The sequence below is a fragment of the Cinclus cinclus genome, chromosome 16 (assembly GCF_963662255.1).
Source record: "Cinclus cinclus chromosome 16, bCinCin1.1, whole genome shotgun sequence".
Classification (NCBI taxonomy): domain Eukaryota; kingdom Metazoa; phylum Chordata; class Aves; order Passeriformes; family Cinclidae; genus Cinclus; species Cinclus cinclus.
In genome coordinates, this window is record NC_085061.1 from 11,712,140 (window position 1) to 11,735,778 (window position 23,639).

The 23,639-nt window shown below is 51.0% G+C and overlaps 1 protein-coding gene across 3 annotated transcripts in view; it reads right to left on the reverse strand.

The window, feature by feature from the left end:
• RAB11FIP3 (RAB11 family interacting protein 3) overlaps positions 1-23,639 on the reverse strand; it is a 72,836-nt gene that overhangs the window by 3,677 nt on the left and 45,520 nt on the right. For 2 of the 3 annotated variants that reach the window (XM_062503618.1, XM_062503617.1), the window contains exons 4-11: positions 20,708-20,895; positions 15,661-15,834; positions 11,419-11,553; positions 7,791-7,826; positions 5,220-5,313; positions 3,667-3,770; positions 1,453-1,593; positions 546-627 (exon numbers count right to left, since the gene is read on the reverse strand). In XM_062503618.1, the coding sequence (XP_062359602.1) occupies positions 546-627; positions 1,453-1,593; positions 3,667-3,770; positions 5,220-5,313; positions 7,791-7,826; positions 11,419-11,553; positions 15,661-15,834; positions 20,708-20,895 (954 nt within the window). Of the gene's footprint in view, positions 1-545; positions 628-1,452; positions 1,594-3,666; positions 3,771-5,219; positions 5,314-7,790; positions 7,827-11,418; positions 11,554-15,660; positions 15,835-17,947; positions 17,982-20,707; positions 20,896-23,639 lie in introns of those variants that run through there. The other variant, XM_062503619.1, reaches the window with a different exon arrangement.

Consider the following 23,639-nt stretch of genomic DNA (forward strand, 5'->3'; position numbering starts at 1 on the left):
CTGCCCCAAGCTTAGCAGAGACAAAATGCAGCCCCTGTTCCAGGTGCCCCACCTGTAACCCACACCATCCCTAAAGATGAGGCTCTTGCCTCTCCCAAGGAGCCTCGGGGAGCCCCCAGCCCCGCACAGCCTTGGATTCTGAGCAGGGTGACAGTGAGAGGGGCTGGGAGGTCACAGGAATCTTTGAAGACTCAACTCACAAATCCCAGGACATGGAGCATCCCTGCTCCTCCTCTTCCTCCCCTGCACTGGACTGGCCACAGGGATGGGGACAGGGATAGGGACCAGTTTCCACAAGAGGGCACGAGTCCCCTCCAGGGCAGCCACTGCCACAGAGAGATTTATCAGGGGTTTATTCCCAGCTTCCAGGCTGAACAGTGGGAAACTGCAAAGATAACTGGGTGGGATAGTGCTGTCCAAGGTGAGGTCTGCAGCAACTGGAAAGTGGAAGCAACTGGTTTGTTACATTACATGGATCTCATGTTCATGGAAATTCATCCCAAAGGCAGAATTTCACCCCAAAACCAGGCACCCCCTGGCCTCACCTCCTCAAGCCTCTCGATGTTGGCTCTCAGACAAGGGACACAGGATCTCAGCTCACTGTTCTCATCATCCAGCTGCTGCAGCCTGCAAAGGGAACAGGTGTGAGACTCATTCCAGCATCCCACAAGGAGGAGAAAACATCCCTAGGAATATTAAACCAAAGGGAAGCCAGCAGGGATTCATCTGTTCAAGGCAAACCCTGAGATATTTCTGCTGCCAGGGGAAAGAAAGGGCCATCTACACAATCCTGACATCCAGCAGGTCCAGTGCTACTTCTTGTTCCAAGGGTTTTTTCAATCCCTGGACAAGCCTCAGCAGCAGAGACAACAGAGCAGGGGGTCAGAGAGGGCTTTGGCTTTGCATTCCCAGGTATAACCCCAATGTCTTAATCTCCCAAGGACTGCAAGGGATGAACAACAGCAAAACATTCCGGGAATGGTGGAAAAACCCTGTCCAATAACTGACACCTCTCCCACCCCACCTCTTCCTTTGGAATCCAACAGACAGCACAAAGCACCTGGCTGGGACACTCTGCCAGTTTGGAGGATTCTTCTTTCCCAGGTATTTGCCAGTTTCCATCAAGGTGGAAAACATCTGGGCATTAAAAGTACTCCAAGGGGTCATTCATGGGAAGAAGCATTAATAAATCCCCTCTTCATCCCCATGCTGCAGAGCAGGCACATGGATAAAGGATGGGAGCCCAACTTAAAATGCATCAGAGCAGCTCAAATAAAGAATTCAGGATTAGGTCTGCAGGCCAAAGGTGGAAATAACCAAAACCTCAGGGTTTGTGATGACTTTAGTCACACTTTGAACCAATTAACCCTGCCTGCCTCCCTCTGTGCCCCCAAGGCTGCCTGTGCACAGACTCTGGGGTGGCTCCAGGAGAGCTGCCACCCCCAGCCTCACCTGGCCTGCAGGTTCTCGATCTCAATGCTCTTCTCCCTCTCCATTTTGCTGAGCAGCTCCCTCTGCTTCTTGATTTCCTCCAGCAGGGTCTGGTCAGCCCGCAGCTCCTGCTCCTTCAGCTGCTCCTCGAGCGCGTTTGCTCTGCAGAGAGGAGAAAAAAGAGGGGATGAAACTTTCCTTAGGCCCACTGGAGCAGGCTACCATCCCAAGGGAAATGGTAGGTAGACCAGACTTTTCCCAGTCCCTTTCCCACCCCTCAGGTGAGCTGGCAGAAGCAGATGGTAAAATAGAACAAGCTTCCAGGGAAAATACACCAATCACCATCTCAAACAGCTTCACTGCATCCCAGCAGATGCAGTAGAAGAAGCAGCACCTTTTCCAGCAAAGGTTTCCCAAGTCAGATGCCTTAAGGAACACAAGCATGCTATTCAATTTTCATCTTGGGAAAAAAAGTTCATTTTTAATTATTTTTAAATGTCTTCCATACGTTAGAATTATTTCCAAGTGCAGCCACACACATCCACATCTCTTAATGGGAATCTCAGAGTCACTGAAGTTGGAAAAGACCTTTAAATCCCAGGGTTGGGGTTCCACCTGCAGTAGCCATGGCAGAGAAATCCTCCTTCAGCTGTTTCCAGCATGAAGTGGTCTCATTGCTCAGAGAAGAGGCAACAGCCTCAATCCTTCTTCTTTTCATTCTCTTGTGATCCCAACAAAAAATAAGGGCTCTGCAGGTCACCCTTCCCTGTGTGTCAGAGGAACTGCAGGTCACAGAATCTCACAATGGTTTGAGCTGGGGGGGCCTTAAAGCCCATCCAGTGCCACCCCCTGCCATGGACAGGGACACCTTCCACTATCCCAGGTTGCTCCAAGTCCTGTCCAACCTGGCCTTGGACACGTCCAGGGATCCAGGGACAGCCACAGCTTCTCTGGGCACCCTGTGCCAGGGCCTGCCCACCCTCCCAGGGAACAATCCCTTCCCAATATCCCATCCATCCCTGCCCTCTGGCAGTGGGAAGCCATTCCCTGTGTCCTGTCCCTCCATCCCTTGTCCCCAGTCCCTCTCCAGTTCTCCTGGAGCCCCTTTAGGCCCTGGAAGGGGCTCTGAGGTGTCCCTGGAACCTTCTCTTCTCCAGGTGAGCACCCCCAGCTCTGCCAGCCTGGCTCCACTATCCCAGGCTGTTCCAAGCCACGTCCCACTTGGCTATGAGCACTTCCAGGAATGGGGCTGGAATTTATGCAGTGGCTTTGCCCAGAGAAGGCTTTTCCCAGCTGATCCCACTCCCCCCCCAGCACCAAGCTCACCCAGAGGCAGCGACACTTCCGGGCCAAGCTGTTGAAGTGAAAACATTTCTCTTGCTCCCAAGTTTATCAGGGCTTAGGGAAACCTTTGTTTGAGTGGCTCAGTTCCCTGACACGACTGTTACTTAACAGAATTACAGCCCTATAGATAAACTGTGCTGGGTTTATCTGCCCAGGGTAAAGATATGCTGGGAGAGAGAAGACTGGCAGATTAGCACACACAGGGATTACATCATGTGGGATCCAAAGGGCTGCACCCTGGCCAGGATCCAGCAGGAGGCAAGCCTGAAAGCTCCAGAGACCATTTGGAAGGGGCATATGGGGCAGGGAAAGATAGTAAATATAAATACAAATACATATATGAGTATAAATATAAACATATTTTAAAAAGCCAAGACCTAGAGTTCCAGAGACCTTTTGTGAGGGACACACGAAGCAGGAAAGCACATTAAAACAAGCCCCAAAAAAACAACAAACAAACAACAACAAACCATCCTGAGTGGGAAGGGAGCCGCAAGGATTATGGATTTCAACTCCCAGCCCTGCACAGACACCCCAACAATCCCACCCTGTCCATCCCTGGCTGTGCAGTCCAAACACTCCTGGAGCTCTGGCAGCCTCAGGGCTGTGCCCATTCCCTGGGGAGCCTGGGCAGTGCCAGCACCCTCTGGGGGAAGAACCTTTCCCTGATCTCCAGCCTGAGCCTCCCTGACACAGCTCCAGCAATTAAAAGCCACACATAAAAATCACCAAAAACCAACTCCTGCAGCTCCAGAGAGCTTAATATCCATGTCACTGTGTCATGTTCTCAGCTGGGATGGAGACAATATCCCTGGTAAGGGCTGTGGGTTGGGTTTGGGAAGGGAGCTGGAGCACATGGAGGGGGAAAGGCTCCCCAGGTGAGGCTCTTACCTGTGCACCAGCTGCAGGTTCTCCTGCCGGAGGCGGCTGTGCTGCTCCCCGTTGGCAGCTGTGTCCTTCTCCAGCTCTGTCACCCGCTTCTCCAGGAACACCACCTGCCAGCAGGGACAGGGATCAGCCCCTGGGCATCCTCAAACCCAGAGCAGCCCTCACAACATCCCTAAACAAGTAGGGTTCCCACTGGAACTGGGCAGTCGTGCCTTGATTCAAAGCATCCCTTTAAAACATCCTTTTCCACCCTGGTTTCCCAGGATTTGATGGCTCCCATGTACCAGTTTGGGGTCAAACACTTCACTCTTTCCTTTCTTCAATCCTTTCCTGATGACATCCTAAAGGGAGTCTAGAGGGAAAGATCCTGGTGGATCTCCAGAGCTCCATGTGCAGCCCTGAGGCTGGAGAACTCCTCACTGCCTGGAACAAGATGGAAACCCTAAATTTACAGATGGAGGGATCAGTGCCAGCTGGTAGGGAAGGACCAGACGTAAGGATTTTTTCCCTGTACCTGTACAGGGTTTAGCTGTATTCACATTTAATTCATTCAAATTCCATATAAAACAATCCTGGGGGAGAAGAAATGAGCAGTATGTCTGGAAAAGCCAAACCCTGGCTCTGGGAGAAGGGAAGGACATGGGAGTATTGAAGAGGCCCTGCAGACACAGAATGCCTTTCCCAGCAGTGCCTCTTACATCAAAGGTTTCCCAAATCAAATGCCTTTAGGAACCCAACTATTTTATTCAACTTCCAGCCTTGGAAAAATGTTGATTTTTATTTATTTTTTAAAGGTCTTCCCTGCATTATAATTATTTCCAAGTGCAGCCACACACATACACATTTCTCTTTCACACACAGCTCCTCGGGACATTCATATTCCAGAGCTAAAAAGACATTTCCAATGAGTTTCAGGACTTTAGTAGACATTTACACAATCTTAGCTTCTTTCCCATAGCTTCTTCTCCCTGTTTTTTAACTAGGGATATTCAAACAAAATCTTTCCTGTGTTCGCATCTTATCCTACAACTCTTTTCTTCTAACACCCCAGGAAAACCCATCAGCACCAGCAGAAAAACAGCTCTACCCTAACAGCATGAAAGTGTGCCAAGGAGAGGAAGTTTCTGTTTCACATTGGGTGGGTTGGCTCTGAAAAGCAGAACCTGAGAACATCTTCTGGTGTGAAGGAGAAGTGAAAATGCTGCCTGGGAAGAGCCTATTCCTCCTCCCAGCACTCTGGGGGAAGCCACTGTCCCTGGAGAAGGATCCAGTGTCACCTTCTGACCCTGCACAGCACCTGGAGTGCTCTCCTCCTCCATCCCCTCCATGGGGAGGGCTTCCCATGTCCCATCTGCACCCATCTACCCACAGAGAGGAGCCTGATCCTGCCTGGGAACATTGGAGCACTGCAAGGCACTGAATCCTGCAGGGTGACACAGACAGCGCCACTTCCACCTCATCCTATGATCCTTTCCTCTCAACACCTCAAAAAACTCAGCCAAAATCAGCTTAATCCTGATGGCCAGGCTGAGGGCAGAAGGGAAGGAGGCCCTCACCTTGTCAGTGATGTCCTCGTCGGTGCAGTCCAGGTTCTCCCTGTAGGATTCCTCCATCACCCCCACGGCCAGAGAGCTGGTCTGGTGCAGCTGCCTGAAACAGAGACAAACCACCCCGACCCACAGCAGCACCGGCATCAGCGCCAGCACCGGCACCATGCTGACACCAGGTGACACCAGGTGACACCAGGTGACACCGCCCGCCCTCCTCGGCCTCTGCCAAAGGGATTGATCAGCACCGCTGCTGGGAAAGCTGCATGTCCCCTCACCACAGAGCTCTCCTGGGAAACCCAGCCTCTCGGAGCACCAACAGACGTGGACACGCTCCTGGGACTTCACACCGGGATCATTGCTCTTGCTCTTTGGAATGGCAAGAGATAAGAGCTCCCTCTTCCCACTTTCTTTCCTTAGCCCCGTCTCAAGGCCGTGGATTATCCAGTAAAGGCCAGAGTACTCCCAGTGATGATAAGGTTGGGAAGAAGCAGCGGTGTCAGGGGAGGGAAAGGGACAAACCCCCCTGAGGCTTCTGCAAGCCCCCGGCCCAGGGGGAGCTAATCATTAACGAGGTCTGGTGACAAAGGTGTCCCCGGCTTTGTGACAAGCTAAAGGACACCCTGGGGAGGGGCTTCACCCTCGGCATGGCTGCAGATCTGCTCTGGAGAGGGGATGTGTTCCAGCCCCGGGAGCCCAGGCAGGAGGATAACACTCTGCTCTCCTGCTTTGAGCAGAGGATGGATGACAAAACCACTGAGGTCCCTTTAAACCTCAGTTTTCCCTAGGAATTTGTACCATTGGCTCTCAAATTCCTCCCACTACACAGTGCATTCATGCCAGGACTCACTAAGCACAACTGGCATTTACCAAGAGACCACAGCCTGATTTTGCATCCTCACCCTCAGTTTATATTTAGATTTTAAAGTCTCAGGCACGTTTGTCATTTAAATCGTGCCAAGCGCAACAGGGCATAAGCAGCTGAGATTTCTTGGCACAAGCAGAAGCTGGATAACAGAAATGAGGAAAGAGCCCTTACCAAAATAAAATTAATTTTCTAAAAGCAAATGTTTTGGGATTATTCACTAATTACAGTATCTGCAACAAAGGACTTGCTTTGGGCTGAGCTTAAGGATCCGGCTTGGCAAAACCTCGCTATCTCCCTCCTTATCACAAACCAAACCTGATTGCTCTTGAATTAACTAATATTTACCCAAGCCCACGCATCCCTGCCTCAGAAAAACAAAGGCCCAGGAGAGCTCAATCCCCCAGAAAACAGGTTATCTCCGTTCCCAAAAGTTTAACTCAAATCCTCACAAAATTATCTGTGCCAGGCATGGGACAAAAACGAGTCCTAAAACAGGAAACCTGGGGACAGGCTGCTCCCCTCAGCCCTCCTTCCTGCCAGTGTTTTTAACAAAGCTCTAGAAAGTAAGATGAGTGGAAGTAGGAAATGTAATATCACGGATCTGCTTCCTTTCCAGGAGGGGAAACCACACCAGGGGAGATTGCTGAGTGCAGGAAAAATGGAGAAGGGAAAGATGTGAGAGCACAGTGGGAGGAAGAGGTGCAGGGAAGCTGCTTGGGTCAGCACAGGGAGCAGAGTGAGTGTCAGGAACAGGAACATTCCCAAACTGAGCTGCTTGCTTCTCCACAGTGCCCCTGTCCTGCTGGGAAAGCAGCAAGGAGAAATCCAACAGGTGGAGAGGGAAATCTCCCTCCTGAGCATGGCAGAGGCAGAACAGTGTAGGTAAGAGTCAGTTTATCCTTAAAATCATGATGGCATGGGAACAGGAGGGATGGGGGAGCTGGGAGAGGAAAGGTGACATTGAGAGAGGAGGGAAGGACCCTCTGCTCCAGTGATCCACAGAAAAATGCCCAGATTTATCCAATATATCCAATATCCCTGTGCAGTCAGGGATCACAATGCTTACATGGAAAATGTGACTGACATCACACGAGGTGGTTGTGCAGGACAGAAGCAGCACAGCATTAAACCTGGGCTTGAACCAGGGCTAAACCAGGGTTAAACCATTCAACCAGAGTTACCTGCAGCCCACCCAGGTGCCCCAGAGCCCCTGACTGAGAAGAGGGACCAGCTCCCACAAAGCCAAGTGCTGAGGGTGACATGGAGTGAAGTAAAACACGACCAAGAGCTGTCTAAGGCAGCCAGAATTTTTGGGGTGCTGGAGAATCCCTCCAGGTGGGAATACTGACTGGTCTGGTCTGTAGAACTCTGCAGACATAGTGATCCTGGGAGGGGATATCCCAGAGGGATATGTCCTTCTAGAGACTCCTTCCCTCCTCCATGTGCCCCCTGCCCGGGCACTGGCAGGACAGAGCATGAGGAATGCCCCCCATTTTTTCCTGGAAGGAATCAGGTTGCCAGCAGCCTCCAGCTGTAGGCATGAGCAAGAAACTCCCATTCCAGAAAAAAAGATACTAGAATTAAACCTACTTTTCCCCAGCACTAGGGAATATATCCTGAAATACAACTCTCCAAGCTTATTCTGAGTTTTCCTTCCGCGGAGCCGGCAGCTAGCACGTATCAAGCAAACAACAACAGGAGTACGAGCTTACCTTGCCACCTTCTTGCTGGAGAGTCTTTTATTTGGGCTGCAAAATGAAGAAAAAACAGGAAAGAGTTAGAAAAGCTGACAGTGGAGAGCCAGGGGAACAGGAAACTGCATGGACTCCAGGGCACATCCTTTGCTCTGGCAGGGAGCGCCCTTGGCATGCACCCCCAAACCCCTGGAAAGGGCAGGAGAGGGGCCACTCCCGTGTTTAACAACAAGGAATAACAAAGCACATGGAATAAGCTGGAGGAGAGCTCGCTGCCCCCTGCCACGCTCTGCTGTCCTGCTGATCCCTGCCTGAAAACCGATCCCCCCAAGGAAAGAGCTAAGAATAGCAGGGAGCCTGGGGGGGCTCCAGCCCGGTGCTGATGGCAGACTGAGCCACATCCTGCACCCCACGGCACCCCAGGCCTCCGTGACACCCCCAGAGCTCCCACAGACTGGGGACCGATGGCACAGCCATCCTACTGCCCTTGCCACAACCATGATCCCACTGGATCAATCCATCCTTCTGCCCTTCCACGGCCACCATCCCACAGTTGGGCTCCAGATCAGCAGGGAGCTCAGAGGCTTTAGGAGCTGCTGGTGGTGTCCCTGACTGGATTTTGAGCATGGCACTGTTGCAGTGCCTGGGGAGGGGGATGATCTCTCTCCTTCTCATTGAAAACTGATGGGGATCACTCCTTGGATCCATGTCTGAGCCAGCTGCCACCATACCACAGCGGTCAGGGATCAGTGTCACCACAGGACGAGCAGCCAAGGGCTGTGTCACCGTGTCCCACCCACAGGGGATGGGCTGCAGGCTCTCCCTGCTGAGAAAATCCAGCCTTTTCCAGAACCAGCTCCTTGCCAAGATGCTCCTTCCAGTCTTCTGGCCATGACTGGTGCTGGGGAAGTCGGCAGGGCTTGGATCTCACTCCTCATCTTTCCACCCATGCTGGTGTCACAAGATGCCACCAGGCCACACCAAATCCTCACTCAGTGATGGCAGCAGGAACAGCTCCAATCCAAGAAGCAGCAACTGCATTCCTTGGTGCTTAGCTCAGTTTTAGGAAAAAAAAAAAATCAAATAAAATCATCTGGAAGTCCACTCCTGACTGGAGCTGCAATATGAGTTCTTCGAAGGAGGGATTAAAAATAGCTTAGGACAATTTGCTTTGTAAAGCAACTCCCAAACCTGACTGGGAGATGTTGTCAGGGTGACCAGCCCTCGGGTCAAAGTGCATCCTCAAATCCCAGATTTCCAGGGAGCAGAAGAGCCGCTGCTGGCTGGGCTTCAAGGCTGCCCAGCACCCAAGGGGAGGAGGTCAGGCCCTGCTGTTTGCCAGGAATTGACAGGAATGGCCCCAGCACTGCAGGGAAAAATATTTTCCTCTGGAAAAATCTCCTAGGGAAGCGACAGCACCTGCAGTGTCCAAAGGCTGAGACATCAGCAAGGGCACTGGAACAAAACAGAGGCACAAATCACTTCATGCCAAGCCCCTGGAGGATTCTTCCCTGCTTGCCCATGCTGTGGGAAGCAGCACCCCAATGCTGGGAGCAAGCTCCCCATTATTCCAAGGATAAAACACTGTCTATGTGCCTGCAGCTTTTAGGATTGAGGCTGTTCTGGGGTGCTTTGGGCTTCATCCCAGCTGCCAGAATCCTCAGGAGGAGATGTCTTCAGGCTTGTCCCAGATTTTGGTGCAGCTCCTGCTGCTCCAGGACTTGTCCCCTGCTCCAAGGGCCTCACATCAGTGGTGCTGCAGGGAGGAGCAGCAGGTCCTGCATGTCCCACACACTCCACAGGACACCTCCCATCCACATCAAACAAAGAGAGGGCACTGTCCCTTCCATATAGGCTCTTGGAACATATCCCCAGTAAATTTGTACTTGGGAAACCCTAAACACAGATGCAGAAATTGCACCTACTCACAAAGGGCAAATCAAAGCCTATGGAACTCCCACTGTGAGCACAGGACAGAGAAACTCCACAGGAAATCCCTCCCACCCATCACGAGAGGCTCCGAGATGTTAGTTCAGCTTTGCAGGTAGATATGGTGGAGAAAACCTGAAATGGAGTGGGGCTTCCAAGGAAAGCCAGTGCTCTCCTTAATACCTGCATAACCTGAGACCCATCACTGACCCTCAAGGCCTCTTACAGCAAAGATAACTATTTAACCAAGAAAAATAAAGGGAGACTTTTTTTCATTAAAAATAATTAAACTCAAGCTCCTATTTGTTTTCCAGTTCTCCTCCCATAGACCAGGAGAGCTCCCACATCACACTGTCCCTGCAAAGGACAGAGACCAAGAATATGACCAAAATCCAGGTCTGAATAGCCACAACAGCCATGGGATTTATCACCAATGCCACCATACTTCTGCCCAGAGGGCTGCAACCAACTCTGAATGAACAAATAAACAGGCAGAAATCCTTCCCCACTTGTCAGACAACACATCTAGCTGCTGCCTGGGAGGCCTCCAAAATGCCATTCAAAATCTCCTGATGTTTCTGGTGTCTGTCACATCTCCCCTGCCCACCAGGGTGGGCAGACTGTGGGTGAAGCTGGGTGAGATAAGATTTTACTGCTCCCAAGCCCTCTGGAGCAGGCTGATGCCTTCATCTTGTTCCTGCAGCAGGAGGATGGGCTGTTCCTGCCTTTCCACAGCATTCCCAGTCTTTCCTTAGTGACAGAACTACTGTACATGGCTCCCATGGAACCCACCATGCACAGGCATGCAAAGGGCAGGGAATGCTCTCCTTGTCTGCCAGCCCCCACGGCTATTGGATCCCAGAAACCTGGGGTTTTCAAGCTTTCTGTTATTTCTGGCACTAACCCCCTGGAGAACATTACTTTTGACCTGAGACCTTGGAGAAGGCTTCCAAATTTGAGTGATGAAGTTAACATCACAGGTGTGTAGTTAAATAGAAGTGTGTGATTTCACATGGTGATGGGTTTTAAATTTGAGGTTTTTATAATACAGTAATAGGTATGGGACAAGATGGAGGATTTTGGGTGGTGTCTCCTACGGTGTTCATCTTCCATCTTCTTCATGGTTTCAGGTAGTAGTTTCTGGTTGGTCAGTCAGTGTCACGCTGAGGGTCATGGGAAGTTAGTTATTGGGTTAAAAAGATAGATAATACAGGTGTTAATTCTCTATTGGACTGGGTTAAAAAGATAGATAATACAGGTGTTAATTCTCTATTGGATTGTTTAGCTTTAAGAGACCTTGTAGCAGCTGGATTTTTCTCCATTTTGCTCACTTCTGGCAGGTCGCTAGAAGTACTGCTGAATGCTCTGTACTTTTAGTAAGATTTAATAAACAATCAAGCCTGAACACAAGAAAATCCATTTCCTTTGTGTCTTTTTAAATCCTGGCTCTGAGTGAAGGCAGAAGAGACAGAGACAAACCACTAATTAAGTGGTGCAAAATCCCACCACTGTTACACAGGGCCTGCACTAAAGGCACCTCCTGCTCACCCTCCACCACCTCAAGCCCCTGCAGAAGCTCTCGTGGCCGGGTGAAACTCATCCCCTTTCCCCACCCGCTCTCCACCAGCGTGGAGCCAGGGAAAAGCTGTGCCAGACAAGGAGAGCCTTCCCAGGTAGAACATCATCCCCAGGCTGCCATGGCCATGCACACGGTTACCTATTCATTTCAAGATCATTCAGGCGAGCAGAAAGATCCTCGAGGCGGTTGATTTGTTTGTGGCACTGGCTACAGTAAAACTCAAAAGCTTCATCTGCGAGAATGCTGTGCAGTTTCGCAGCGAGCGGATTGGTGCTAGAGAGATCACAAGGGTCAAGTCAGCAGCACAGAACGCACAGGGAGCAGCTGCAGCCGTGGCTTCCACAAGCTGAGGGTCCCTCAAGGTAGCGGGATTTTTGGTGGGAGGTATGAAATTTGAATAAAAAAGTCAAGGCAGGTTGGGTCGCCTCCCACCATGGTTTTAGAAGTCAAATTAAAGCTAATATGGAGTTGCTTATAATAATATATGGATAATTTGTAATTTGGAATGGTTTATAACAATATGTAGCTAATTGACAATTTGTAATTGTTCGACAGAATTTATACAGTTGATAATTAGCAACACTTCCATCATCTTACTCCCAGAGACTCCCAGCAGCTGAGCTTGGCCCACATTTCCAAAACCCTAAGCCAATCTCAATCCCTAAGAGCCCGGGGTAAACTGAGGTAAGTGCTTCCCACAAACCTACACCGCTGCAAAGTTCATTTTCCAACAGAATTTTCCAGGCAATCTGTCTCAGGAGGCTCCTGGTTTGCCTCAGTAAGTGCAGAATGAACTTGCACGCTTTAGGACTAGGTGCCATGAGCCAAGGCTGAATCTAAGGGGGGTTTAGGATGGATTTCAGGGAAAGGGTCTTCCCTAGAGGGTGCTGGCACTGCCCAGGCTCCCCAGGGAATGGGCACGGCCCCGAGGCTGCCAGAGCTCCAGGAGTGTTTGGACAGCGCTGCCAGGGATGCACAGGGTGGGATTGTTGGGGTGTCTGTGCAGGGACAGGGGCTGTACTGGATGATCCCTGGTGGATCTATTCCCACTCAGGATATTGTGGGATTCCATGATCCTTTGGTCACTTTTTCAATGGGATGCTTTAAAAGTACAGCAGCTGAGCTGCTGCAGACCTGCCTTGGTAATGCACAGAGTTAGATTTTCACTGCCAACAGCTTTTAAGCCAAGATAAAATGGACAGGTGCAGTTTAACCCCTCTCTCCTGCAAAGCAAAGCCCAGAGGAGCCAAGCAGCAGTGCTGAGCTCCTGCAGGGAATGCCATTTGGGAAGGGCCATGGGGGTCTGTGGGACTTTTACAGCTTGGGAAGCTGGGAGACACCTCCTGGTGAATTGGGCACGACAGAGGGGACTCTGACCAACAAATGGTTTGTGTAATTGTGTAATAATTTGGGGCCAGACTCCACAAATCCTTCCTGTAGGAAAATGCGCTTCTGGAAGCCACGGACGTGAATCAAAGAAAGGTTAAATAGTGAAAAAACCAAGCAGTTCAATAAGAGAGACAGGTAAAGGTGTGAGCAAACACAAGCAAGACAAAACCAAGAGGCACTGGAAGGGGCAGTGAATCCCTGAACATAGAAACCCACCAGCAGCTCCTGGCCTGGGGCATGGGCAGAGCTGGGACACCTCGGGGGTGCCTTGGCTCAGCCCCCACCCCAGGGTCAGACCTGGAGTCTGTGCTGTCTGTACTGTATTTCCCAGCCCCCTCACACAGGCTGGACACCAGCAAATGCCACAATATCTTTTCCCATTCCTGGAAAAAAAAATTCAATTGAAAACCATTCCCCCTATCCCTCAGGGTTTATGCAAGGAAGAGGTGACAGCAGTTGTATGGCACCTGGGGGAAGGGATGTCCCTTTTCTGGGTGCTCTTGGGAGCATTCCCTTCCCAGGTGGTGCAGCCTGGGCCAGGTGGGAACCCAAATTTAACCAGCATTAATCAAAATGAGAAGAAAAGTGTGGAGGAGAAGCCCCAGGCCAGCCTGGCAGCTCCTGGGGTGTGTGCAGATCCTCCTGGCCTGTGGATGCCCTGGCCCCCTGCCCGTGGAGTGGGTGAGAGCTCAGCCCTGGGGTGTCCCCACCCACTCCAGGATCCTGATGGGTCCCTTCCAGCTCAGCAGATTCTGTGGTTCTACAACAGAGAGACTTCCTGTGCCTCCCTGCATCTCCTGGAGCAATGTTTGTCTTCCACAGGTCCTCAGTGTTTCCTGGTGGCTGGGATGGGCACAAGGAGCTTTTTCTCCTTTGTTTCCCACTGAGAGCTGCAAAGAGGCTTTTCCTACTGGATGGATATGCAAGGGAAGACTCAAGAGGAAGGATCACAAACAAACATACAAGGACTGGGTAGGGAAGCACTGCACCTCACATTTCCCTGAAGGCTCTTGAGATTTGTGTTCATCTTCTAGAGTTGTGGCAGAAGAATTTCTAGAAATTATTTCCATTTAGAGACTCCTGTAGCATGGAAAGGGTTTGTGGTGATGGGGCCCTTTACAAGTGATGCTGTTCTTTGAATTCAAAACACAGCCAAAAAAAAATCCCATTCAGCCTGAACCAGGGACAGCCTGTGGTCCCTTCATGTGTGTTTACACACACTGGGCAGGGACACCTTCCACTGTCCCAGACAGCTCCAAGCCCTGTCCAACCTGGCCTTGGACACTTCCAGGGATCCAGGGGCAGCCACAGCTTCTCTGGGCACCCTGTGCCAGGGCCTGCCCACCCTCCCAGGGAACAATTCCTTCCCAATATCCCATCCATCCCTGTCCTCTGGCAGTGGGAAGCCATTCCCTGTGTCCTGTCCCTTCCCAATCAAGGTCAGAAGAGCTGCACAGACTCATGAAATGTTTAGGGAAGGATTTCATATGCACAACAATCATCCAGGGGGAGGCTATACCTGAGAGGCATGAGGAAATCCTCCAGCTCCAACAGCCCCACATTCCTGACTCCAGAGGTTTTGCAGGGTTTATCTCCAGCCTGCCTCCCCAGCAAGCCCCAGCAGAGAGTCTCCAGCACAAAGCACCACAACCTGTGTGGCCACATGCCCAGCGAGGCCCTCCCAGCACAGGGAATAAGGTGTGGATCAGGTCCAGAGACAGAGCTGGTGCCCTGGCAGAGCAAGATTGGAACACTGGGAGCTTGGGCAAACTGGGAGCTCTGGCCTGATGTTAAAGAAAAAGTTTAAGTGATTGAAAAGCTCCTTTAGCTGGGTATTTTCTTGCCAGGAGCCTTCTGGATGAGGCTGGCAGCTCATCCTCAAGGAAAAATGAACACCAAGGCTGTTTTTTAATCAGAGAGTTCTTCCTGTGCCACAGCAGCAGCACAGCCAGCCCTACATTCCTGCATGGAGCAAGCCAAGGACAAGCATGGATCAGAGACTGTGCCCTTCCCACTGCAGGCTATCCCAGTGCTGGAGCACTGGTTTCCTAAAGGAAAAGGTTGGGAAATCTTTACAGCAACTCTCCTATTTCCAATTAACACCTCCAACATTGCTGCTGCACCATCCAAAAAGCAGTGAGTTCTGACCTGCTCTTCCCTGCCAGCCCTGTGCTACGAGATTCGTCCGAACTCCGTGATGGGGTTTGGGAAGCTGGGAGAAAACAGGAAGACAGGAAAAATAAAGAAGTTTTGAGAAGTTTACACAGCTGCAGAAAGGCACAAATGTGTCATTCTAAAGAGAAAGAAGTATGTTTTTGTCTTTAGCATGGGTGTGTGGCTGGCAGGGATCACTCCTGCCTTGTGCAGAAATGTGCTTCCAATGGAGGACCACATTCCTGGTGTTACCTGTAGTCCCAGACACTTTGCAGGCTGCATCACTGGATGATATTCCAGCTTTTACTTGGTTTCTTTAGAAAGTAAGTTTGTAATACCATAGTAGCTCCTCAGCTCACCCTGCTTGGGCTGGAAAATGGATTTTTTTTCCTGGTTTCAGACCCTAAATCAAGGAGGAAATGCCACAGCTTGTTTCCTGCTCTACACATCCCTAGAGAAGGAATGCTGCTGCAGCTTGTGCAAATCCAACCAAACATTGCATCAAAGCCCAAAATAATAAAAGAGAAAAAAAAGGTAAGAGTCATCCTGCAGGATGTAAAGCTGCAGGTTTTCTCTCCTGGAAGGTTCTGTGAGGAGCCACAACCCTAACAGGAGTAGAAATGAGATACTGGAAATGCAGACAGCTCTTCCACCTCCTGCTGGGTGTCAGCAGCACAGACACTGACCATGGAAAGGGAACACTGAGGGGGAGGAATTCCTCTTCCATTTCCAAGCCCATTATCTCGTTGTATGCAGAGCTTGCCAGACCTCATGTCTGGCAAATCCCAAGAAAACTTCTATCCCACAGAGCAGAGAGAAGCAGCACCAGGGCATTACCTGGGAGAGAGGAAGGAGGAGCTGCCAAAGCTGCTTTCCCCATTACACAAAGGGTCTGGGAACAGGTCGGCCTCGTTGCCTTCCCCGTAATCCTCGAAGTGCTCCTCCCCGCTGATGACGGTGACGATGGAGTGGCTGAGCTCGGAGCCCAGGGCCAGCTCGTGGGGATGGGACCTGTGGGAACAGACAGGCAGATGTTAGAGGGGGGTACCACAGCAGCCTTCCCATTGCATCTGGGACATCCTCTTTCCAGGAGTGTTGAGTTTGTGCAGACAGGACTTGGTAGGGGAGGGCTGGGTTCTGTGAGAAGCTGTTGGAAGCTTCCCCCATGTCCAGCAGAGCCCATTCCTGGTGGCTCCAAGATGGACTTGCTGCTGGTTGAGGTTGGGACCATCAGGAATAGCGGGTGGCACCTCTGGGATAACAGACTTGAGAGAGAAAACACAAAAAAGTGATGGGGCAGCTGAACTGAGTGCAGAGAAGAGTGGGGTGAGAACACAGGAGAGGAACAGTTCTGCAGGAGAGGGGCAAGAGCTGCTCTGGGCACCAGAGCTGAGACTGCCCTGAGAGTCCTGGCATGACCCTGAGATTCTGTGGGGAAGCCCATGGATAGGGCAGCTGTGTCCCAGCAGCCCACAGAGGGCACGGAGGTGCAGAGATGCACCTGCAGCCCCTGGAGGAGCCCAGGCTGGAGCAGGGGGTGCCTGAGAGGGGCTGTGAGCCTGTGGGAAGCTGTGCTGGGACAGGGTCCTGGCAGGGACCTGTGGATCCATGGAGAGAGGAGCCCACACTGGAACACAGTCCTGGTGGGATTTGTGAGCCTGTGGGGGCCCCAGGCTGTGCCTGAAGGAGTGACCCCACAGAAGAGTGACACATGGGGCAGCAGTTCCTGGAGAACCATTGCCCATGGGATGGACTCGGGTTGGAAAGGTTCATGGAGAGCTATCTCCTGTGCAAGGGACCCCACATTGGGGCAGGGGAAGGACTCTGACTCCTCTCCCAGAGCAGGGACTGGAACAGTATGTGAGGAACTGACCATAGCCCCCACTCCAATCTCCCTGGGGGGAGATTGTGCCACTGGGGGAAAGGAAGGGGAACTGGGAAGGAGTGATGATGGGGGGGTGAAGGTGTTTTTAAGGTCTGATTTTACTTCTCATTGTCCTGCTCTGATTTTGTCAGTGATAATTTCAATTAATATCCCCAGTTAGAGTCTGTTTTGCCCGTGATGGTATTTGATGAGTGATTTCTCCCTGTCCTTATCTCAGCTTATAAACCCCCTGTTATATTCTCTTTTCCTGTCCATCTGTGGAGGGCAGGGATGCAGCAGCTTTGGTGGGTTCCTTGGTGTCCATCCCACACTATCCTATCAGATGCTGTGTCCCATTTTGGCAGAGCAGGACAGGACAGATACAGCCCAGGATCCAATGGGAAGTTTATGGTGATTTTTTTTCCCCAGTAAACCAAGTTTTTCCATTGGCATCTGCAACAGAGAATTTGGAGGCGCTCAGACTTGCAGGACAGTGCCCAGGGTTGGTGACAAGCCCTTGCTCCACCAAAATACCAATTTCTGTAATTGTCATGGCAGAGAAAGAGCTGGGCATGTCCCAGCCACATCCTAAATGCTGTGAGTTCCATGGCAGCCTATGCCAGGCTCATATTTGCTTTTTGCTGCCTAATCCTCTCAGGGGCCTGGGCTTTAACCCCATAACCCTGGGGGACTGGTGTTGGGGAGGGGTGGGTTCAGGCAGCTGGGACAGACCCCCAGCAAGACAAAGGAGCCCTTTCCCTGCTCCTGCTGGGAAAACACTGTGTGTGACAATCCTGGAGTAGGGAATGCTGCTCCATCTGTTTTTAACACCAGAGCCAGAAGGCTGCAGCGTGTTAAGCCTTGGTGCAAAGGCTGAACACACCCAACACAACTCCTGGGATGCCCCTTGCTCCTGAGGGGACACAGCTCAGCACAGTCATTGTCCCTGGAAAAGTCTTTCCATTGCATGGAGCCACAGAATCCTGGAATGGTTTGGGCTGGAAGGACCTCAAAGCTCATCTCATTCCACTCCCTGCCATGACAGGGACACCTTCCCCTATCCCAGGCTGCTCCAAGCCCCATCCAACCTGGCCTTGGACACTTCTAGGGATCCAGGGGCACCCTGTGCCAAGGCCTCCCTCCCAAGCCATGCCCCCTTTCCTACCCAGGACTATGGAAGTTTTCAAATTTAGCTGGAGAAAAGGCAGGAGGGATTTGAAACAACCAGGCTGTGAAAGCGGCCATGGGGCTATGAGCCACAGGTCTGTGTTCTGGGGGGTTTAACAGTGCACTGCTCTCCAAAATTCTATGCTAAAAATCATAATAATACTGCCTTATTGCAGAAATTTGTATTGGCTAGGCCCTTATCTCCATGCACTTGCTAGGAGAGGGAAATGGAGTACGAGCAGATTGCTGGACTAAACCAGAAAGAAAAAAAGATTACAGATAAGCCATTTATGACAAAAACCTGCTCCATCTGAAGGATTTTCCCTTATCCTGCTAATAAAAACGTATCAGCCCTCCAGATCTCTATTTAACCACAAATAATCCAGCCCAACTTGTGGACATCTGCACATCCCCCTCATGCCCTTGAGAAGCACCAATATTCCACAGTGGGATCCACCAGAATCCATCCATCCATCCCTGTGGTGAGTCAGACCCTCACCAAAAGCAGCGGAAATCTCTCCAGGAATAGAAGCCAGAGGGTGGAATTGTTAATTCAGAAGCAGAACCCAAGCCCAGAATTCTAAATTTGGGGCTGTGGTTTGATAAGCACTGTACAGAAGCAGATCTGATCAGGCACCTGGAAACCCTCAACCTGCATCCTTTGGGCAGTAAATTTTATTTCCTATTCTCATCCTGAGGCTCAGGCAGTTTCAAGATCCAGAGTCCAACTAATCCTTACTACACACAGCCTAAACAACCTTTAAGCTCAGACCATTTCAGGTATGCTGAGCTCTCAGAGCTCCTGAGAATCGATGCTGAAGCTCTGATTCAGCCCAGCAGCTGCACTGAGGGGACTGTACTCCCTGGCTGTCCCTGGGCACCAGAGGCGTGTGGGGTCTGATGATACCAAAACCAGCCCTCAGCACTCTCAGAGGTTCCCATTTCAAATCTTTCAAATCTATAAATCAAATTAAGTTTTCGGCTCCTTGGAATTTGCACACATATAACAATCTGGGTACATGCCCCATTGTACTTGGACAGAGCATCCAAAGGATATCCAACCCTCCCAAGTCCAAGGGTAGCAGGGAATCCCAGAATAGTTTGGGTTGGAAGGAAGTCTTAAAGCCCAGCCAGTGCCACCCCCTACCATGGACAGGGACACCTTCCACGATCCCAGGCTGCTCCAAGCCACATCCAGCCTGGCCTTGGACACTGCCAGGGATCCAGGGGCAGCCACAGCTTCTCTGGGCACCCTGTGCCAGGGCCTGCCCACCCTCCCAGGGAACAATCCCTTCCCAATATCCCATCCATCCCTGCCCTCTGCCAGTGGGAAGCCATTCCCTGTGTCCTGTCCCTCCATCCCTTGTCCCCAGTCCCTCTCCAGCTCTCCTGGAGCCCCTTTAGTCCCTGGCAGGGGCTCTGAGGTGTCCCTGGAGCCTTCTCTTCTCCAGGTGAACACTCCCAGCTCCTCCAGAGCAGAGGGGCTCCAGTCCTTGGAGCATCTCTGTGGGTTCCTCTGGTTTCTTTCCAAGAAGCCTGTCCTTCCTGTCCCGTTGAGCCCATACTTGGCCAACATCAGGAACCAGCTGATCTCACAAACCCCGTTTCCCATCGCAGCGTTCTGTACCTACAGGCAGGTGAATCCGAAGCAGGCTGCTTTCCCCAGCGGCACGCAGGCTGCCATGACCCCTGCAGGGACCCTGTGCTGGTGACAGGAGCTCACAGCTGATTATCTCCCAATTTAACTGTCACTGAGCTGGGCTGCTGCGGTGACAAGAGCCGAGCTGGATAATCCCATTTCTGCTCTAATCCACAGCACCCTTTCAGCCCCAGGGGCAGCACTGCTCACTGGCTCTCCCATGTCCCCAGATGGGATTTAGGGGTGGGAGGGAAGCCTGGTGCTCCCAAAAAGCAGAGGGAGCTGTAAGCTCTCCCTGGAGCACCAACCCTGGGCCTTGTGTTTTGGAACAAAACTCATCCTGTGTCTTACAGACCTTAAGCAAAGATGATTCCAGAGGTTTCGGTGCAGATTGGTGTTCTCAGGGCAGTAACCTGGCATTGGCACAGGTTTCCCAGGGAAACTGTGGCTGCCCCAGTCCTGGATGTGTCCAGGATGGGGCTTGGAGAAACCCGGTCTAGTAGAAGGTGTCCCTGCCCATGGCAGAGGGTGGAATGAGATGAGCTTTACTGTCCCTTCCAGCCCAAACCATTCTGTGATTGTGATCCCAAAGGAGGTCTTCCCTGCCTTCCTGCCTGCCAGCATCCCAGTTTCACCCCAAACCCCACATTTCCTCAAAAAATGGGGTGGGCCCAGGAGCAGTTTTGCCAGCAGCAGTTCAGACCTGGGGAAGGAGATCTTGGCTCACATTTCTGTGCTCCAGGCAGAGGTTTCAAACCAGTTATTACAGGAGGTGGTTGCACATCAAAGGGCACATGCATGTTTTTAGGGAAAACAAAAATAGAACGAGTTCCCCTCCTGACTGGAAAATTATATGTTGTGTTTCTGGCTTAAGTGATAGATTAAAAACTGCAAGTCTTTCAGGTGTTTGGATCACCTGAGAAGTTATTTTAGAGGTTAAAGATGCTAATGAGGGTACAGAAGATCTCCCAAGGCAAGCAACAATTAAGTCAAAGAGATTGCCAGGCCGGGCTCCAAATCAGCCTACACAAACCAGCCTAATTATTCTCGTTATTCCCCCAGAAGAGCTATTTTGGTCGTTACAAACACAAAGAACAACCCAAGTTCCAGCAAGATGAACTCAGCCCGCTGGATGTGAACCCCTCAGGCTGTGTCTCCCCCAGTCCTCACTGCACGCCCTGTGTGGGGGTTTGCTCCTGGCTGTTCCCACTCACCCATGCTCTGGCTCCTCGATAGGATCTGTGAATTCTGAGTGCACAGTGGAATCGATGGCGCTGTCGGTCTCCACCTCGTCGTGCATCTCGTGCTGGACCAGGGTGCTGGTGTCCTCATCTGTGAAGGTCTCACACTCGCTGTAGGTGCTCTCCGAGCCCATGTAGGCACTGTCAGTCACCTCATTTGCCTGTTAAAAAAAGAATCAAAGCAATAAGATCCTAGAGCTGTGTGGATTCGTGGCAGAACGGGACAAAACATGGATGAGGTGGGAATTTTGGCTGTGCTGCATTTCTGAGCGCAGGAATCCAACCTCTGGAATCACCCCAGGCCCAGGTACTGCTCTCTGGGCACCAAAGGGTGCACCTCAGCCTTTGCAGGGTTTGGGAAGCAGATCACAAAAATAGGGAGTAAATAAGAGTTGGAGGGAGGTTTTGTTGTGAGCCAGGATGGATTTGGCCAGGGTAGGAGGGATTACCCACCACTGACTCAGCAGTTCCCATCACTGCTGCTTTCTCCCACCCCATTCCAATAGGACATGTTAGTAATCTGAATTCCCTGCAAAAAACACCACTCAAAACTCCCAGTTAGCCCTTGGAGCACCCTTTTATTTTTTTTTCCCTGTCTGGTAAAACCTTCCATCCCTCAACAGCAAATAAACCATTTCTAAATGTTCATCACAGCTTCAGATTTGCAGGGACTCAAATCTCTGCACTTCAGCTGGAGCAGCATCGCAAATCCATCACTGAGCAGGCTCTGGGAAAGCAGCAGCGTTTGGGGTTTAAGAGACTGTGATATGAGCAAGGAGAACTGCGTTTTCCTCCCAGCTCTGCACCCCCAGGCAGGTGTTCAGCTTCAGTCCCACCTGCTTGCTCCTACACATGAGCAGGGACAATCAATCCCTTCTGTTCCTGATGTCTGGAGAACCATGGGAGCAGCAGCAGAATCCCCCAAAGACAAAGCTCTTGTTACCCCTCACAGTGCCAGCCCCCTTCCTAAGATTTGGGGATTTCCCCAGCACGGTTTAGAGCAAATCAAGGAATTTTAGGATCTGCCAGTGCTGGTGCTGAGCTCCAGCACCAATCCCCTGTCACCAGAGGGGTCGGACAGAGGAGTGGGAGCCCCCCTGCCCGGCCTCCAGGTGGAAAGCTGCTCATGGAAAGCCATCTGCACCCCCTGAAGTTCACCTGGTGGGATCCCACATGCTCAGCTGCCCCTCCAGCACAGCACCAGAGAAAAACAGCAGAAGTGTGCATGCAGGCACGACTGAAGCAAAACCCTTTTCCTCTGACAGGGTGCACAGAACAGCTTTCAGGGCTTTTCCCAAGGATTTTGGAGAAAATGACATTTCTCAAAGCACTCTATTCATAAAATCATGGAGTGGTTTGAGTTGGAAGGGACTTTAAAACCCATCTCATTCCACTCCCTGCCTATTCCACTATCCCCAGTTGCTCCAAGCCCCATCCAGCCCAGCCTTGGACACTTTCAAGGGCAAAAAGGGATAGAAAACCTCAAAGGGATGGAGAGAGAGGTGATAACAGCAATTCCCACTCCACATGGCCACTGGGAGCAGCCAAGTGACTCAGTCCAGCCCGGCTTTGCTCTCCCAGCCCCTGTGCCCACCAGGAGACAGCCAGGAGCTCCCCTTGGAAGCCTGGCTCAGCTTCCACCTGGCTTGTGGACACCAGCACCTCCAGGACACCTCCCTGAAGTTAAACACCACATAAACCTGCACAGAGCTGAAGCCTGAAGTCAGGGGCTGTTCCAGTGAACTTCAGCAGGGCAGAGCCTGTGCCAGTCTTGAAGAGAGAAACAAAAGCCTCTAAAGCCCCCAACCACTTAAAAAAAATCATAAATCCACCAAAACCACTTACACACCTAAAGCTAGGACTTCCTAAAGTGCTTTACTGGATTTATGCTGCACTTTCTAGAAACACCATTAATGCTCCAGCAGGAGGGACAAGTGGAAGCAGAGGCTTGACCTGCCTTGTCTTGGTCACAAAGAGAGCCCAAGAGGTGACAGCAGCCACCTCCAACTGCACATTCCCCTCCCTTTTGCCTGTTTGAAAAAGATTTCATGCCAAACAGGAAAGAATTTTGCAGACTACAAAATAAAGGCTACTTTTAAAATACCAACCCCCTCCCCTTTCTCACTGGAAAAGCTTAAATGTAAGCATAGGTTGAAGTATTATAGTGAGCAAATTGAAGAGTTATAATAAGCACAGAGTAAAGACAACTATTGAAAGAATCAAAAAACCTCCAAACACTCCCAAATCACACGTAATTTGGTTAAAAACCCTGCTGTGGTTACTGCTGACCCTCTCAACATGAAGCAAACCAGGAGCTGAACAGTGCCCTTAGTCAGGTATTGGAACAAGAAGACCTTTAAGGTCCCTTCCAACCCAAGCCATTCCATGACTCTATGATTTCTCCATCAAACCATTCCAAAACACCTTATTGATAGAGAATACATGCATGAACAGGCTGGATTTGGGAGCAACCTTTTGGAGCAGGAGCACATCAACCATCGTCCTTCAGCCACAACAAAGATATGCATCAATTTATTATCAAAAAATTGTAGTTTTCTTTTGTGATACCAGCCTAGATGAGGTTTCAAAAGCAAGAGAGCCCTATTAAAATCAAACCTGTGTGGACAATGATTTAAGAAGCAGCTGAAACTGTAAACAAAGTCGTCCTGAGCATGAGCGTGGAGAACTTTCCTGCACATTTCACCACAGAATCAGTAACTAAACCTCAAGAAGAGATGCCAGGAGGAGATAGGCAAACCAAGGGGGTTCAGGTATTGCCAAATGCCTGTCAGAGCCAAATCACTTCCCTGGGCAAGTGTGTGGGTACAGAAAGTTCTTATTTGTGGCCTCATGAGCAGCTGGTTTGTGCACTGACCCTTCAACCTCCCCTGCCACAGCTCTCCTT